The sequence below is a fragment of the Cebus imitator genome, unplaced genomic scaffold, assembly GCF_001604975.1.
Source record: "Cebus imitator isolate Cc_AM_T3 unplaced genomic scaffold, Cebus_imitator-1.0 Scaffold312, whole genome shotgun sequence".
NCBI classification, from domain to species: Eukaryota; Metazoa; Chordata; class Mammalia; order Primates; family Cebidae; genus Cebus; species Cebus imitator.
The window spans coordinates 1,819,582-1,838,993 of record NW_016107627.1 but is presented as its reverse complement, the minus strand read 5'-3'; the positions used below and the strand labels follow the sequence as shown (position 1 = coordinate 1,838,993).

Sequence of the window (19,412 nt, the reverse complement as noted above, 5' to 3'; positions counted from 1 at the left end):
CACCCTAACCTATATGCTAATATTTGTGTGTCAGACTGCCTGGCTTCTCATCCTGGCACTGCCACTTATTAGCTGGGTAATTTTGGGCTTTTTAAGTAAAAAGATGTGTATAATAACAGCTGTCTGGAGGCTCTACAGAGAATCTATTTTCTTGCTTTTGCAGCTGCCAGAGGCCATCTGCATTTCTTGGTTTATTGTCCCTTTTCCCCATATTCAAAGCTAACAACATTGCCCTTCTCTGACCATTTTTGTCATCACATCTGTCGGATCTGATCCAGAACAGGTTTTCCAGTTTTGTGTATTCCTCAATTGGTTAGATTGCGCCCACTTGGGTAATCCAGATTAATCTCTGCATCTCAAGGGGCTCACATCTGTGGAGTCTCTTTTGCCATAGGAGGTAACAGATAGGTTCCAGGGGTTAGGATATGAACATCTTTGGGTGGCCATTATTCTGCCGACCACAGATTTGAGGAGACAAAAGAAGGTGAGTGTGGCCGAGTCCTTGGCAGGGAGTAGATGGGACTGGAGAGGGAGCGAGGCAGAGGGTTCTGCAGGTCAGCATAAGTTTTGAAGTTCCAACAGTAAGAGGAAGTTGCAGTCAGATTTATTGCCCCAATTCTGGAATCAGCTGTTTCTCCAAGGAGCCCTGGTTAGCTGTTTTAAAGTGAAAAATGGTACATAGACCATAATCTGGATCTAATAGGGTGCTCATTGCTGTTGGATTGGAATTTGTTTTTAAGCCATTTCAATAGACAGAGATAGGGAAAACCACTGTTCAAACTAAAATATTTCATGAGCTCATTCTGATAACATCCACGTCTGTTTCTGGACTACAGCATTTTTGCTTGATGAACTTATATCCATACCGCTTTCTTCCGCTCCACAAATCTCAGTTCAAAACAACCGTGGCATAATTGATGCTTTGCTTTAGGCCTCACCACACAGTCACTGCCACAGGGGTATGGGAATTGGAAGGAAGACCACAGAGGTAAAGTGCTGTTTGTGTTACGTCATACCAAGCCTATGTGCTGGGTATGTGACTTCTGTCTTTTGCTTTTGACCTTGACTACCTGACTGAAATAGTGATTGGCAGGTTTTTCCACCATAAAGTCACACTTTCCCCCTCTCTTCATATTGTGATTTGAAAGGAAGTCACAGTGAGCAGCCTGTGCTTCTGGAGGGAGGAGTTATTTATGCTTCATCTCCTTAAGGGGAAAGTATCTACATATGTTATTTGGAATTCTTCTGTGCAGGGAGTTTATCTGTTTTCTTGCATTTATTTACTCATCCAGTTATATCATTATGGACTCACAGATACTTACTTTATGCTTTAGGTTGGGTTGTAATCCAGCACTCCTTATTTTGTTCTCCAGTTGTTCCTGCTTTGGCCTTTGGGAGCCTGTTCTGTTGTCTCCTGGGTCCCTTCGACTTGCCCCGTCATTGTGGGCTGCTATGTTTGTTTATTTTTGAGCACTTCCTTGCTTTCCGGTATTGCTAGATGCCCTAGATTCATCTTGTGTATTCCCTGATCCAGTCTTAGGTTCAGCCATTTCTCTAGGGAGCCCTGCTCCCCTCTGTTGGAGATGGTATTAGAAACCACAAGCTGGATGCTGGTATGCTCATTTCTACTGCGGTGGCATTGCTTTTAGGTCCTCTCAGCTGATGCAGCAAGGAAATGTCTATGTGTGTACTGACTTGTGCATATACACACATCAGTAAATACTTCTGCATGGAGCCATCTGTTTCTGTGAGTCCACACTGCTGTCTCCAGCTCTAATCTGTTGCCCATGGATCATTCTCACCTTTTCCCTGCTTGTCTCTCACCTTCCACTTCAACAGTGAGAAACCCGCTCCCATTGCCTGTGCCTCATTTGCCTACTTGTTCAGTACGTCTGGGTGTGTCTCAGGGTCAGAATTGCCATCTCACCCTATGGGAACCACTTAATCAACGAGACCTCGGTTTTTATTAATACATGTAGTTCCTTTTGCCTTTAGTCTTGTAACTGTGGACTGGGCCAACAGGTGAAACAGTTTCCTTGGGCAGGTTGAAATGAGATCCTACTGCCTTGAGAATATCTTACCTGTCAGATCTACAGGGTGCAGATTCCATGGCTTCCCCTGGCAGTTATTCCGTCACTTGGGAACCGTGGCTGTCAGACTCAGCCTAAGCCAAGGCAGCCTTTGCTATCCTGACTTGACACAGAAGTGTTACTTAGTAACAGTGTTCATTTACTAGGGCTTCCATAGCAAATCACCACAAACTGGGAGGCTTAAGACAACAAAAATTTATTCTTGGCTCACAGAATCCAAAACCAGAAATCAGGCTGCTGTCAGGGCTGCCCTCCCTCCAGAGGCTGCATGGAAAGTCTTTCCCTACCTTTTTCGGCTTCTGGCAGCTGCCGACATTCCTTGGCAAGTGGCTGCACAGCTCCCGGCTCTGCTTCCGTCTTCACATGGCCTCCTCCTGGGTGTCCATCTTCTCTTCTTTTTCTCATAGGGATATTTGCCATTGGATTCAGGGCCCCTGTGGATTACCCAGGATGTTCTCATCTCAGCTTCCCTAATCAATGACATCTGCAAAGTGTCCCTTTGCTATGTGAGGTGCCGTAGTCTAAGGTTCTGGGGATTAGGACATGGACAAGTTTGCGGGGGCCTTTGTTCCATCAGCATCACTTTGTGATGCAGCAGCCATCACAGGATCAGAGCAGATCCTCAGGCATTTTTGGTAGGTAAGACCAGGTGCCAGTCATCCCCAAGGTGTGCTTCTGCTGCTCTTCTACACTGAGGCGGGCCCGTCAGGTCTAGACCTGGCAGGTCCCTCCTTCCTCAGCGCTGAAGGGAGGGGCTTTGGGCTGACAGGAGACATGGGTTCCATGCATGAATTCCATCAGCAGAGTGGTGCTCAGAACCTTCTTTGATTCACTCTGTAGGGGCGGAAAGGGGGTGATCCCTGTCTACCCCATCATAAGGGTCATGGCTGACACCCCATTACAAAGATTAACAATAGAAAAGCAAAGCACATATGTTCAATCATGCATGACATAGGACTTTCAGAACGAAGGCCCAAAGACCCAGAGGAACTCTCTAGTTTTTGCTTAGGTTTGAAGAAGCACTGACCGCCATATGGAAATGCGATTGGAAAAAAGGGTGTGAGCTGATGGAAATAGGCTGAGTGGGGAAGCCCTGCAAGGCCTGTCTCCTCAGGTTCTTCTTGGCCTCTCTGTTGTGACATTTCTTCCTTCCAGGCATGGGGCAGGACCAAGTTCTTTAGAACATCCTCATTGTCCAAGTTCTTTTTTTTTTTTTTTTTTTTTTGAGGGGGTTTCACTCATGTTTCCCTGGCTGGAGTGCAATGGCGCGATCTCGGCTCACCGCAACCTCCGCCTCCTGGGTTCAGGCAATTCTCCCGCCTCAGCCTCCTGAGTAGCTGGGATTACAGGCACGCACCACCATGCCCAGCTAATGTTTTTGTATTTTTAGTAGAGACGGGGTATCACCATGTTGACCAGGATGGTCTCTATCTCTTGACCTCGTGATCCACCCGCCTCGGCCTCCCAAAGTGCTGGGATTACAGGCTTGAGCCACCGCGCCCGGCCTGTCCAAGTTCTTTATGGCCAGCTGTTATACAGAAAGCCTGGAGAAAGACTAGTGTTTTTAGGTTTTATGACTGGCTTTGGGGAAAGGGGTTCTGGTTCCTGTGACCAGCCTTGGGGAAGAGGAATTCTGGATCCTGTGTTTGCCTTGGGGGAGGATGAGAGGGGCAAGACAAACACAGGAGAAAGTGGGGGAGACTGAGCTGCTAAGCCCCACCGCTCCTAGGCCCTCCTCTCCCCACAGCAGCAGGCACTCCTGCCTCTGCACCCTGAGGGTGGTGTTGCTGTGACTGCTCTTTTACTTACTGGAATTTCATGTTATTTTGTTTTGCATAATTAATTATTTTGCATACTAGCCTAAACACTGCTGGGCTGTGAGCTCTGATTGGGTGAGAAGCACGTCTTCCTCATTTGAAGTCTGCCATCATTCTTTTCACACAGTGGGCACCCAGGAAGAATGAACTTACTTCCAGTTAGCCGAGATTATTGATGTTCTGAGTCAGGCCAAAGTAAATTAGAGTAAGAAAGAGTGTAAGTGGGAAAACTCCTCATGTGATGCTGTGTTCTTGTCCATTTTTCAAATTGCCATATCTACTTTCAAAGCTTTTGAGTGTTAATTACCTCTTCTTGCTGTTGTCATATGTACTTGGGAGTATGACGCAGGTAAGTTAATGAAAATATTTTTACATCTCATGATGGTTTTATAAACTTACCAGCATTAAATGAGGTTTGAAAAGTGTTCTTTGAGCCGTTATTGAAAATAATCATAACTGCCTGCTTTGAATTACTCTTCCTCCCTTGATTTGGTTTTCTGCAAAGTTAGATCCAGATTATAAAAGCTTAAAAACTTTTAAGAGGAAATTAGAGTACCTCATAAATGAACAAAGAAACGTTTGACGGCATTGCAGGGAACATTTATGAAGTTCTAAGTCACAGTTAACGCGATAATTTTAGGAAGAATGGTGAACAGCAAGATCTTTTACAGCAGAAGTCAAGTAGACTCACAGCTAAGCCAATGGTACCAGGGTTCTAGGGCTTGAGATCAGCTGGGATGTAACTGCGAATATACTGACCATGGGAGCTTTCCAGAAGCTCGGTCACCTGCTTCTCACTATGTTTCTTAAACCTCTCTGTCACTTTCCATCTGGGCTAACTGGCAGATACCTTACGCAAATGTGACACATTCTGGACCCTCGGGTTTCAGTGTAGTGGTGGCATAAGTAGATGCTTTTATTATGTAGAATAAAAACAAAATTGGCAGGGTATCTGTAAACTTGTGTCCAGGGAGGCTCTCTCTCCATTGGCAGTGTTCAGGATTAGAGCTGTAGAGGTGAAGGTGGCCGCCACCGTGGGAAGAAAGAGAAGTACACTTGGTGTTCGGCCATTCTTTATGGACGCACAGAGGCCAGTATCTCCCCATCAAATGAATGGTTTTCAGAGTCAACTTAGTGATCAGGGCTCTCTTAGAAAACATCTATTTCCCTTTCCTATCTTTCCCTTCTGTATTTTAGTTGTGCCTGCATAAATAGTGAACCCCTGGTGAAGAGGCAAGTGAAAATATCATTCCCACCCTTAATGCATAACAATTAGGTACAAATTGGCCTCCAACTTGGTTCCTGCAGAGACAGAGACACATCCTAGTTGGTGAACCCTTCTTTCCTCCCTACCGCCCTCCCTCTTTTCCTTCTCCCCTTCCTCCCTTTTTTTCCTTTTCAGAATTTTACTGTGAACATTTCCAGACATACTCAAAAGTATAGTAACCCTCGTGTGTCCCCCACCCGGGATCAGAGATGACCACAGCATACTGGCTTTGCCATGCTTGTTCTGAGTGTCCTCCTCCCTTTGTGTTTTGGAGTTTTGTTTATTTGCTTGTTTCTAGAGAATTTTGATGCAAATGCCGGAAATCATGTCATTTCATCCCCAAATATTTTAGCATGAATTTTGAGGGTTTTTAACATAAATATAATTCTACCCAACAATGAAAAATTATTCCTTAATATCTTTTAATACTGTATTTTGATTTCCTTTCTTTTTTTCTTTCTTTTTTTGAGATGGCATCTTGCTCTGTCACCCAAGCTGGAGTGCAATGGCGTGATCCTGGCTCATTGCAACCTTCACCTCTCGGGTTCAAGCGATTCTCCTGCCTTAGCCTCAGCTGGGACTACAGGTATCTACCACCACGTCCAGCTAATTTTTGTATTTTTAATAGAGACAGGGTTTCACCATGTTGGCCAGGCTGGTCTTAAACTCCTGCCTCAGGTGATCCACCCGCCTCGGCCTCCCAAAGTGCTGGGATTACAGGTGTGAGACACTGTGCCTGGCCTGTTTTTCTAAAACAAGGCCTGTGCAGTTAGTTTATTCAAGTTGGAATTTTAAAATTCCATCTATTATATTTGGTATATGCATCTCTTATCTCTTAAAAATAATTTTGTATGCCAGGCATTAATTAGATTCAGAGTGTTCTTATTCTTTTACCTTTCATTTTTGACTATTTTAGAGTAGTTCCATGCTCTCATGCTTTCATTCATTATTATTAAGTTACATACAGTAAAGCCAGCTTATTTGTGCAATGCGGATAGCTTTAAAATGTGTGGATTCTCGTACTGGCCATCACCAATGGTATACAGAGTAGTCCCATCACCAGAAAGCTAGGAAAAAAAACAAACCCTCCCTCATTCTGACCCTCTGTAGTCCAACCCTTCCCCTCCTCAAACCCTGACAGCCTTGATTTGTTCTTCATCCTCGTATGTTTTGCCTTTTCCAGAATGTCATATAAGTGGAATGATATAATGTGCAACCTTTGAGGCTGGCTGACTTTTCACTCTGACAGTGCCTTTGAGGTTCCTCTGTTTGTGTATCCTTTCTTCTCGCCATTGTGTAGATGTACTGCAGCATGTGTATCCACTCACAGTTGAGGGCCATTTAGATTATTTACAGCTTTTGGTGATTTTGAATACAGCTTCTGTATACAAGTCATCTTTCATCTTTCTAGGGTAAATTCCTAGAAGTGCAATTGCTGGGTTATAATTTTGTGAGAAACTTCTAGATTTAATTTTATAGGAAACTTTCCACAGTCCTATACTGTTTTACATTCTCACCCCCAATGGAGAGAGTTCCAGTTGCTTCACATCCTTCTTGGCACCTCATGTTATCAGTTTGGTGTTTCTTCGTTTGAGCCATCCTAATAGATGTGTTACTTCTATTTTTATTAGGTTTTTGAAATTATAAAAATTTGTTTTTAATAATTCTTTTATAAGTTATTGGATTAAATTTATGTTATATACCCATTATCAAAATAAATACTGGTTTTCTGATGACTTTTTACATTGAAATATGGTAACTATACTGAAAAATAAAATAAAGCCAGAATATTGTAAGAGTCATTCTAAATCTCACTAATTGAGAGATTATATTTGGCAAATTATTACAAAATAATATCTGAATTCACAGTGCACTTTGCAATGCAAGATCCATTTGTTATATGCATCTCATTCCCGTTTGACCATTAGTGACTAGTTGTGCCGTGTTTGCTTTTGCCATCAGTGTTATGCTAGAGTGGATTGGTCGGTGAATAGTTGACTACATGAGAACAAACTGGATATCAGCAGAGAGTAATTTGTTTGAATGCCCTTTAGCTGCAGTGAACACCACTGGAGTTGCTGTTTGTTTTTTAGACAGGGTCTCACTGTGTTGCCCAGGCTGAAGTGCAGTGGCACAATCACAGCTCACTGCAGCCTTGACCTCCTGGGCTCAAGTGATCCTCTTGCCTCAGCCTCCCAAGTAGCTGGGACCACAGATGTGCACCACCACACCCTGCTAATTTTTAAATTTTTTATAGAGATGGGGTCTTGCAATGTTGCCTGCACTGATCCCATTATAGGTTTTGTTTTTCTTTCTTTCTTTTTTTTGGAGACAGAGTCTTCCTCTGTTCCCCAGGCTGAAGTGCAGTGGTGCAACCTTAGCTCACTGCAACCTCTGCCTTCAGGTTCAAGCAATTCTCTTGCCTCAGCTTCCTGAGTAGCTGGGACTACAGGCACGTATCACCATACCCAGCTCATTTTTGTATTTTTAGTAGAGATCGGGTTTCACCATATTGGCCAGGCTGGTCTTGAACTCCTGACCTCTTGATCTGCCTGCCTCAGCATCACATAGTGCTGGGATTACAGGCAAGAGCCACTGCGCCTGGCCCCATCATAGTTTTTTTTTTTTTTTTAAATGGGCTCCTTTAATGTGTCTGTAGCAGTAGTCAAAGCTTGCATTTGAATACCTTTTTCCTTATAAAAACATGGTGAGCTCAAGGAAGAAAACGATTTGAAATTTTTGAAACAAAAATCATGCATCTATCTCTTTGATTTAGGAACAATAGTCGCTGGTCACTCTTAGTTGAAAGTCTGGAGTTGACTCCTGGGTTAGTTACTAAAATGCCACTGTTAATGTTGTTTGTCATCTCTCACTCCTCCCTTGTGATGAAACTGGGAAGGTCTCTGGGTACACAGGTCATTGCTGAGGGAGGTCCTTTTGTAAAATCAAGCCTCATCCATTGACTGCTGTGGTTTGGGCTTCCAGTTGGTGGTAGTATTTGAAAAACACAGAATGGCGGTTCCTGTCATCTACTTGGAAGAACAGTAGCATATCGGTTTTATTTTGTGACTTGAACTTCCCTGTTATTCCTTCTGAAAAGTTGCTGGAGTGTTTGACCTATTGATATTGACAGACCTTCCTTTCTAATATAGGGACATCACAAAGGAAAAGCTGAACTGACAAAGGAAGACTGAGGGCAGACATCAGATGGGCTTTTGAGGTTGCTGTGGCTGAAGCCTCAGAGGCCACGTGCTGGGAAGATTTGGTTCCCGGTGTCAAAGAACTGGGATAGATTTCTCTCTCTCTCTTTTTTTCTTCTTTTTGAGATGGAATCTCGCTCTGTTGCCAGGCTGGAGTACAGTGACTTGATCTCAGCTCACTGCAACCTCCGCCTCCCAGGTTCAAGCTATTCCCCTGCCTCAGCCTCTCTAGTAGCTGCGATTACAGGTGTGCACCACCAGGACCAGCTAATTTTTTATATTTTTAGTAGAGATGGGGTTTCACCATGTTGGCCAGGGTAGTCTCAGTCTCCTTACCTGTTCTGCTTGCCTCGGCCTCCCAAGGTATCTGTCTTTTTTTTTTTTTTTTTTTTTTTTTAACATGTAAGTGTGATTGATTTATTATGATGTGATATTCTGGAGGAAACAGTTATGTTATTTCCTTTTATTATTTCAGCTTTTATTTTAGTTACAGGAAGTACCTGTGCAGGTTTTTTACAGAGCATATTGTACCCAGGTAGTGGCACAGTTCTCAGTGGGTCATTTTCACCCCTGCCTACCTCCCTCTCTCCGACTCCCCGCTCTAGTATCCTCAGTGTCTCTTGCTCCCAGGTCTATGTCCATGTGTGCACTCTGTTTACCTCCCACTTCTAAGTGAGAACATGTGGTATTTGACTGACCAACTTTCCTTCCTTCCTTCCTTCCTTCCTTCCTTCCTTCCTTCCTTCCTTCCTTCCCTCTTCCCTCCCTCCCTCTCTCCCTCTCTCTTTTTTTCAACTGAGTCTTGCTCTGTCATGCAGGAGTGCAGTGGTGTGATCTCGGCTTACTGCAACCTTTGCTTCCTGGGCTCAAGCAATTCTCCTGCTTCAGCCTCCCAAGTAGCTAGGACCACAGGCATGCACTACCATGCCCGACTAATTTTTGTATTTTTTAGTAGTGATGGGGTGTTGCCATGTTAGCCAGGCTTGTTTCAAACTCCTGACCTCAAATGATCACACCCATCTCAGCCTCCCAAAAATTATTAGGATTACAGGTGTGAGCCACCATGCCTGGCCAGGCTGTCTGTTCCTGCTTTAATTTACTTAAGCTTATGGCCTCCAGCTGCAGCCATGTTGCTGCAAAGGACATGATTTCTTCCTTTTTTTATGGCTGTGTAGTAGTCCATGGTGTATATATGCTACATTTTCTTAATATGGGCCACTGTTGATGGGCACCTACTTTGATTCAATGTCTTTGCTGTTGTGAATAGTGCAGCAATGAACATATGATTGCCTGTGTCCTTTTGGTAGAATGATCTATTTTCCTTTGGATATATACCCAGGAATGGGATTGCTGGGTAGCTCTGTTTTAAGTTCTCTGAAAACTCCAAACTGCTTTCCACAGCAGTTGAACTAATTTACATTCCCACAAACAGTGTATAATTATTCCCTTTTCTCCGTAGCCCCACCAGCATCTATTTTTTTTGTTTGTTTGTTTTTGACTTTTCGATAATGCCATTGTGAGGGGTATGAGATGGTATCTCATTGTGGTTTTGATTTTCATTTCTCTGATTAGTGAAGATGAGCTTTTTTTGCTATGTTTGTTGGCCACTTGTGTATCTTCTTTTGAGAAGTGTCTGTTCATGTCCTTTGCCCATTTTTAATGGGTTTATTTGTTTTTTGCTTGTTGATCCTGTGGTCGAGTCATTTTTGGTTTAAAACTGACATATAGGCCAGGTGCAGTGGTTGTCACCTGTAATCCTAGCACTTTAGGAGGCTACAGTGGGTGGATTGCTTGAGCCCAGGAGTTTGAGACCAGCTTGGGAAACAGTGAGACTCCATCTCTCAAGACAAACAAGTAAGAAAACTAACATATTAATTGACTATTACATCTGTTGGGATTAGAATAAATCATTAACAGTAAAGGATTAGTAAGGATATTACATCCATTGGACTCAAGTCTTTGTTTTGTTTTAAAAATATGTATGGGTCTCTTTTAAACTTCTGGCTTATTGAGACCATTTCAGTGAAGTCACATATATTTCATGGGATCAGGGAAGGGGTAATGGAAGAGTATTGGGCCTTTAGTCCAGGGGTTTTAGAATACCAGACTAATTCACCTGCTGCCCCCTGGTGGCAGCGCAGTAAACAGTGCAGTTCAAAGGTAAGGACTTGCGGAGAGCTAAGTTCAGTGGACTGTGGGTGTCAAGAGGATTTGTAGAGGAAGCTGGGAGATGCCGCTTCTCTCCCACTCTTCTTGTGATTGCTACCTATATGGTCTCAGAAAAGTCATTTAGTTTAGTTGAAGTATAGCTTTCATGTTCTTCAACTTTAAAATATACTTTCTAAACTTTTTCCAGCATTAATAACCTATGCTTCTCCAAGGGGGTATTAGCAAAAAATGCTATTATATAGCAAAAGATGTCAAGTTCTGTTTTTTCCTTTAGCAGTTGTATCCTAATAAACCCCAGATATTTATTCAGGAAAGTAGGTTCTAGAGTACATCCTGAAGCTGGATACAGATTCAGCTCTGGGCAGCAAACCAGGTAAATCTACCTGCAGCACAGTTCATCGTTAATCAGTATGAGGACTCTGCATTGTTATGCAAAGCTTACGTCATCTGAAAAATGTTTTTTATCCTGGTGTGGTGGTGTACACCTGTAGTCCCAGCTACTCAGGAGGCTGAGGCAGGAGGATCCCTGAGGCAAGGAGTCAGAGGCCACAGTGCACTGTGATCCCCCTGTGAGTACCACTGCACCCCAGCCTGGGCAACATAGCGAGATGCTGTCTCCAAAAATAAATAATGTTTCAAACATGAAAAACACATTAATTTTTACCATCTTAACTATTTTTAAGTGTACAGTTGAGTAGTATTAAGTATATTCACATGGTTGTGCAACCAACCTCCAGAACATCTTCTTGTAGAACTAAAACTCTGTATCAGTTAAATAACTCTTCGTTTTACCCCTCCCCCAGCTCCTGGTAATCATCTTTCTGTTTCCTGTCTCTATGAATTTTACTACTCTAGGTACATCATAGAAGTGGAATCATATGGTATTTGTCTTTTTGCGGGCTGGCTTATTTTGCTTTGCATAATGTTCTCAGGGTTCATCTATGTTTGTAGGATGGATCAGAATTTCCTTCCTTTCAGCCTTTTCAAGGCTCTGTAATATTCTATTGTGTGTATACACCACATTTTGTTTATCCTTTCTTTTGTTAGTGGACACTTGGGTTGCTTTCACCCCCTGGCTGTTTTGAATACTAATGTGGGAACATGCATGTCCTATGCCATTTTTAGTATACTGTGCTGACTAATGCAAAGAAGGGCTTATACAGGTTTTTCCTGCACATAAAAGGTTAAATTTCATAATAGAGAACACCAGTCAACCATACAAAATAACTAATGTATGGCTTTTTGTATGTTTGAGTAAGTTAAAAAAGGAAAACTTTTATTATATCTGTGATATATTCTATTATTTAGTCCTTATGTTAATTCTGTAATTTATCCTTCTCTCAGAGGGACTAAGAGTTATTGAAATCACGTGTGGGCCAAATGTGTATAAACGTACATTATCTCCATATATCAGTGTTTGAGGTGGGCATTATTATCTCCATTTGTTGGGAGTTGGAACTGAGATGAAACACCCTAAACAAGATCACACAGCTAAAAGATGGCAGGGCTTAACCTGACTTTGAAATGAAGCACATCTAGTTCTAAGGTGCGTGCTCTGGGCCAGGTGTGGTGGCTCATGCGTGTAGTCCCAGCACTTTTGGAGGCTGGAACAGCAGAATCACTTGAGGTTTGAAGCTTGAAACCAGGCTGGCCAAATGAGACCCTGTATCTACAAAAAAAAAGTGTGTGCTCTGCCCATACCACTTTCTTCTGCTGCAGAGAATATACATCTGTGTTCTGAAGGATATTAGAACAATATCAGAGAATGGCATTTCTATATTATCACTAGAAAAACCGTAATATCTTTGCATTAAATACAGCCCTTTGAATTTTCCTTGCAAAGACACAGCATCACTTTGGATGAGTTCATCTGAAATGTATTGCCAAGGCTTGCCTGCTGGGGGATTTTGCAAAATAAATCTCCCTGCTTACAAAAGGATGCTTCTCACGTGCCAGTTCCCATGTATCTGAGGTTATCCTCCTCGACACTGTTATCTTTCCTTCTTTTCTTCTTTCTTTCCTTTGGATTGGCAAAGGGCTAGGACTGTTGTCACTGCTCTCTGCTCCCCTGTCTCTTTAATGCCATGGTGTTTTGGACTGGAGCTTTGATCCGTTCTGGCACTGTGTTTTCACACAGCTCAAGGGCTATAAACTGTCCTCATGGGGGGTCGTTTTCTTGGAGACTCAGCAATCTCTCAGGGAGGCCAGTGGAATTCTTAGATGAACAAGTAAGTAGCGTTACATTATCGGAGCAGGCATTTAAGCCTAAGAGTTTGTTTGCACTTAAGATGACATTCCTTGGGATTTCATAAACCCAGAGATGGCTAAGGATTCAGACTGCTTCCCGAGATGCATTTGAGGTTTGATATAATTTGGCCGTGTCACACCCAAATCTCATCTTGAACCCCATGTGTCGTGGGAGGGCAGGTGGAGATAATTGAATCATGATGGCAGTTCCCCCCCCATCCTGTTCTTGTGATAGTGAGTGAGTTCTCATAAAATCTGATGGCTTTATAAGAGGCTTCCCCCTTCACCGGGCACTCATTCTTCTCTTTGATGCCACCATGTGTGAAAAAGGACATGTTTGCTTCCCCTTCTGCCAAGATTGTAAGTTTCCTGAGGCCTCCTCAGCCATGCAAACATGAGTCAATTTAAATCTCTTTCCTTGATAAATTACCCAGTGTCAGGTATGTCTTTATTAGCAGCATGAGAATGGACTAATACAGTAAGTCCATACCACAGAGAGCTGCCATAAGGATACCCAAAAGTGTGGAAGCCACTTTGGAACTTGTTGGGAACTGGAGCAAAGGTTACTGTGTTATGCTTTAGTAAAGAGACTGGCAGCATTTTGCCCCTGCCCTAGAGATCTGTGGAACTTTGAACTACAGAGAGATGATGTAGGGGTATTTGGTGGTAGAAGTTTCTAAGCACCAAAGCATTCAAGGGGAAGCGGAGTGTAAAAATTTGGAAAATTTGCAGCCTGACAATGTGATAGAAAAGAAAAACCTATTTTCTGGGGAGAAATTCAAGCCCACTGTAGAAATTTGCATGAGTAACAAGGAGCCAAATGTTAGTCACCAAGACAATGGGGAAAATGTCTCCAGGGTATGTCAGAGACATTCTCAGCAGCCCCTGTCATCACAGGCCTGAAGGCCTAGGAGGAAAAAATGCTTTTGTGGGCTGGGCCCAGGGCCCACTTATGCTATGTAGCCTTGGGACATGGTGCCCTGCCTTCCAGCTGCTTCAGCACCAGCTGTGGCTAGAAAGGGCCTTCATAAAGCTCAGGCCATTGCTTCAGAGAGTACATGCCCTAAACCTTGGTGGCTTACATGTGGTGTTGGGCCTGTGGGTGCACAGTGGTCAAGAATTGAGGTTTGGGAACCTCTGCTAAGATTTCAGAGGATGTATGGAGACACCTAGATGTCAAGGCAGAATTTTGCTGCAGGGCAGAACCCTCATGGAGAACCTCTGCTAGGGCAGTGCAAAAGAAAAATGTGGGGTTGGAGCCCCACACACAGAGTCCCCACTGGGGTACTACCTAGTAGAGCTGTGGAAAGAGGGTCCTTCAGACCCCAGAGTAGTGGATCCACCAAAGGCTTGCACCACACACCTGGAAAAGCAGCAGAAACTCAACGCCAGTCCATGAAGGTAGCTGGGAGGGAGACTATACCCTGCAAAGCCACAGGGACAGAGCTGCCCAAGGCCATGGGACCCCACCTCCCTGGATGTGAGACATGGAGTCAAAGGAGATCATTTTGGAACTTTAAGATTTAATGACTGCCCTGTTGGATTTCAGACTTGCATGGGGCCTGTAGCCCCTTTGTTTTGGCTAATTTCTCCCATTTGGAATGGGTTTATTTATCCAGCGGCTGTACCCTCATTGTATGTAAGAAGTAACTAACTTGATTTTGATTTTGTGGACTCATGGGCAGAGGAAACTTGCTTTGTGAGACTTTGGACTTGCACTTTTGAGTTAATGCTGGAGTGAGTTAAGAATTTGGGAGACTGTTGGGATGGCATGATTGTGTTTTGGACTGTGAAGACATGAGATTTGGAAGGGGCCAGGGGTGAAATGATATGGTTTGGCTGTGTCCCCGGCCAAAGATCATCTTGAATTGTAGTTCCCATAATTCCTATGTGTCATGGGAGGGACCAGGTGGAGATAATTGAATCATGGGGGCGGTTTCCCCCATCCTGTTCTTATGATAGTCAGTTCTCACGAAATCTGATGGTTTTACAAGGGGCTTGCCCCTTCGCTATGCACTCATTCTTCTCCTTGATGCCACCACCATGTGAAGAAGGACATGTTTGCTTCCCCCTTCTGCCATGATTGTAAGTTTCCTGAGGCCTCCTCAGCTAGGATGAATGTAAGTCAATTAAACCTCTTTCCTTTATAAATTATCCAGTCTTGGGTATGTCTTTATTAGCAGCATAAGAACAGACTAATACAAGGTCTTCAGTAACCCCTGACAGTAGGATATTGGCCAATAAATATAAAAAGTAAGATTGGTAGAAATTGCTGATTGCCACCAAATATCCAGTCGCTTGTTTCTTAATTACTGGTCCTGTGTTATTCAGTGACCCATGTGCCTAGTTATGCTGAATGAGAGATAAGCAAAAATGTGTGGGGCTTCTGGGGAGGTTTTGAAAAGGAACATGATTCAGTTGGAAGTAGGGCCCTGGTTCTCCCGCTGCCCTGCCTCATGCCACTTCCTTTGAATGTAACACTATGGCTAGAGTTCTATCAGCCTTTTTCTCTCCTGAGGGGAGATGGTGTAGCTGAGATTAGAAATTAGTTACATATGGAAGGATCAGTCAGCTAAGTAACTGCATTAAGGCTAGTGGGAGCCAGGTTTCCCAGTGTCCGAGAAGAGAATGATGAATACAGAAATGCAGAAAACTGGAACGAATCCTGTAGTATGCATTGGGTTGAGTGTATTGCTGTGAATTCATGGTTTTCAATAAATGTAGACAGATACAAAAGTGATTACAGATGTAAAGGTGTAAAGAAGTGAATGTAAGTTTGTGTGTGTGTGTATGTTTATATGTGGATACAGGTATATATTCTGCTGGGGCTGGGGGCTTGTGGACAGATGCAGCCCAGTGGCAGTGAGCACACTCTGTACTCAGATCTTGGCATCTAAATACCATTTCCTACAGAGAACAAGAGCTCCTTGGAGAGAGGGCTGATGCCAGGGCTGGGACAGGGAAAGTCCAAGATAAGCCTGGAACATCTTGAACAGAAAGTAATGAAAGAATGAGGAAAACAGGCCAAGGGGACAGAGAAGCCTGCTGAAATTCACTCCATCTGTCCAAAATGGGACAATGTAAGCATCAAAAGAAATAATGATAGCATTGGATATGACAGGAAACCATAAGTCCATACAGATACAGATAAATGAATGAGTGGCAGGTTTGATGGTGAATGAGATGTTGCATGGTTTCAAAGTCCCTCCTTATAAAATACTTATCAGCTATAAAGGGCGAAAGAGTAACTTCTCTGTGGAGAAGCCTGGCAGTCACCACCTTAAGTGATCAGGGTGAATGTCATCAATAATGGAGGAAGTTGAAGTCATGTGGTGTCTGATAGAATGCAGTGAGAAGAACACAGCATCATTTGTGAAAGATTTCTGCTCAGGATGCACCGTCTGAATCTAATCAGGAGACAGCATCAGACAAAACCAAATTGAGGGATATTGGACAAAGTCAGTGATCTGCAATCTTTAAAAGATCTTGAATGCCAAAGACGAGCAGGAATTGCTCCAGATGGAAGGAGGCTAAAGGACACAGCCACATGCAATGGGGATTGTGCACTGCACCCTTTTTCCTGTAAAGCACATTATAAGGACAGTTGAAAAAGTTCAAACAGTGTCTGCGAGAAGGTGATAAACCTAGTCATGTATACTAATGACCTGATGTCACAGGTTGTAGTGTGGTGAGATCAGATGTCCTTGTGGGAAACACACATGACCGTGTTCAGGGATGAAGGGCATCAGGTTGGCAACTAACCAGTGGTTTACTCTCTGAGCAGATGCTTCTCACCAGTGGTTTACTCTCTGAGCACACCCAGGTGCCAGGGCTGAGAGCCGAGAGGCATGAGTTCCTGGTGCCTGGGTCCCCAGCGATTCGGGAGAGGAGACCTCGGCAGGTACAATGCCAGGGGCAAATGGCTGCAGTGTCCCAGGGTCAGCTCTGCTTCTAGGGCTCATGGTGAGGGCCATGGCACCAGAAGGATGGTGTTTGGAGCACCCTGGAAACCTGGAAGCACAAGCCAGGCAGGGTGCTGAGGAGTGAAGAGTGAGGGGCCTTAAAGGCAGTAGCAACCTTGTAAGCAGCGAAAGTACCACAAGGCAGCATGAGGCATGGCTGAGCAGCAACTGGCCTTCGTGAGCATGTGAAGACATTTGGATTGAATTGGCCCTCTGGAATTTATCCACTGCTGAGGAATGAATCAGTGACTGAAAACAACAAAAATCATCCAACAGTTTCTGTGGCTGAGGATCTAAGAGAGGCTTAGCTGTGTGATTCTGACTTGGGGTCTGTCACAGGCTGCACTCAGGTGCTGGCCACACTGTAACCTTCTCCAGGCTTGATTTGGTGAGGTTCCAAGCTCACTTACCTGACAGTTGGCAGGCTCTGGTCCTTTCTGCCTGTTGGTGGAGACCTCACTTCTTCTCCATGTGGCATCTCCATGGAGATGCTCATAACATGGCAGCTGACTTCCTTCACAGTGGGGGATCTGAGAGCAGAGGAGAGCCCCCAGGACAGAAGCCGCAGTCTTTTTATAACCGAACCCCATCACTTCCTCTGGATTGTGTTTGTTGGCAATGAGTCACTAAACCCATGCTCAAGGAGCAGGAGTCACACAGCAACAGGGATGCCAGGTGGGGGCTTGGTGGGTGCCATGTGAAAAGCTGCTTGCCACACAGAGGTCCCCACAACTGGACAGGCAGGGGCATGGCCAGGCATGCATCTTGGAGAGATCACTCTAGGTTTGAGGGGGAGCAGCAGTGAAGCTATCTGGAAGAGGATCACTCGGGATAGAATTGAGTAGGGAAGAAGAAGGTTCATCATCATCGATGTAAAACACTTCTCAAGCAGTCGGGGAGGGAAGGGGGGTCGTGGACCTGAGTGGTTAGAAACCAGCTTCTGCAGAGAGGCTTTTGCAGGATCCCTTTGCTGTGAAAGCTACAAGGCAGTGACCTCGTTTCAAAACACATTTTAAAGTTGTGAAATATCAGGGATGTTATTTTCTCAGTTATGCCTCATAAGCACTACTTTGCCTTGACTGTCAGGAGTCAAATGTGCAAATGAAAGCTGTTAACATTGTCAGGTAGGTTGACTGGACCAGGCTTTAAAATTCAATTAATCCCTTTTGAGAGGTGACATTGATCCTTCAGCATGATGGTTAAAGGATTGTATCTTTCCTTTTGAAATCTCCCAGTTTTTTGAAGTCTGATCTGAGCACAAATTACTTTAAAGAATGAGGTTTTCCCTGAGATTTTAGATTTTTAATTTTAGGCAGGTCATCACCAAGCCAATTTAAACAAGATGAACTGTGAATTCTGGGAGTAGAGCTACATGTGCAGTGGGGCCAGGGTCAAAGATTGGGCAGGGGAGTTGGCCATCCCCCATGAAATACTCCAGAGAGAGCATTCCAGGTCTGTATCACAGCAGTCTTTTCCTTGTGTCATTGTGCTTGAAGTTAAAACAAACATCACAACCACCCGTTAAACCTGCATGTTCCCTGGGAATAGCAGCGGTCTGGAGTGTGGTTAAAATGCTGCTCCTGGAAGGGTGACCTGGGCCTCAGGCTTCCCTCCCCCGTGAAGGCCTGGCTGCTGCCGGGTTCAGGTACCCCCCTTACACTGCATGGCGCACTCAGAGCTGGGTACTGCATTATGCTGGTGACACCAGGTGTTGAAAGTAAAAAATGTAATTTATTCCACACTTTTCAAATGGCCATTCCTGTTACTTAATATTTATACTTTGGTCGACCTTGAATTGTGAGAGTGAAAACATAATGCTCTTAGAAAATGTATACTCAGTATTATTTAGGCAACAGTCTCATAGTTAGATAGAACGATAGGGAAATTTAAAGGGCGAATATGTACTAAACTTGGAAGGGCTTCCCGTTAGTTATCCTGAGGCTTTTTGTATTCTCTTCATTTTTATGTATTTGGTTTTTCTTTTTGTGTAACTTAGTTACAGCGTCTTTTAAAAACGTGGGTTTATACCAATGTTCAATCTTTAATACTTGGAAAATTTGCTTTTCTGGTTCATTGAACTTGCCATGTAGGTGAAGGTTAAACATAAGTCTTTTTTAGGACAGCCTATGAAAATGAACGAGTGTCCCTTCTCTGTTTTTACAGTATACAGAGCATAATGAATCTTCTTTAATCTAAAAATTAGTAATTCAAGAGCATCACTGTAAAACAGAAAGACCCTTCCACAATCAATCATTTTCCCAAAGGCTAATCGCCAGAATCACCTGGGGAGCTTTGAAAAATATTGTATTTTATTTGAAATGTAGATTCCTGCCCTCAATTCCTAAATTACTAAATCCAACTCTCTTGAGAGGGACCTAGAACATCAGTGTTGAAGCTTCACATGCATTTTGGGAACTCAGCAAGCATGGGGAGCCCCAGCCACAGGTCCTGCCCAGGGCAGCCACATGCACCCAGCCTGTCCAGGCTTCCCTCAGCCCAGTCCCTGTCTTTTGGCTCCCAGTAGCCCACAGGGCCTGAGGGGGTCCCAATCCCTGTCCCCGCACACACCTTGGCTCATGCTTCTTGCCTGGAAGGCACCCCACCTCTTCCACCCCTTTCCAGCATAGTTTTGACCCTCCTCCCCAGCAGGGGCAGTGCCC

The 19,412-nt window shown here is 44.0% G+C and overlaps 1 protein-coding gene across 5 annotated transcripts in view; it reads left to right on the top strand.

Moving 5' to 3' along the window:
• GGACT (gamma-glutamylamine cyclotransferase) overlaps positions 1-19,412 on the top strand; it is a 77,083-nt gene that overhangs the window by 7,447 nt on the left and 50,224 nt on the right. The window contains exon 1 of one of the 5 annotated variants that reach the window (XM_037729605.1): positions 3,712-4,256. The exons of the other annotated variants lie outside the window; for them this stretch is intronic. Within the exon in view, the coding sequence (XP_037585533.1) occupies positions 4,149-4,256 (108 nt within the window). The 5' untranslated portion in view covers positions 3,712-4,148. Of the gene's footprint in view, positions 1-3,711; positions 4,257-19,412 lie in introns of those variants that run through there. 5 annotated transcript variants of the gene reach the window in all.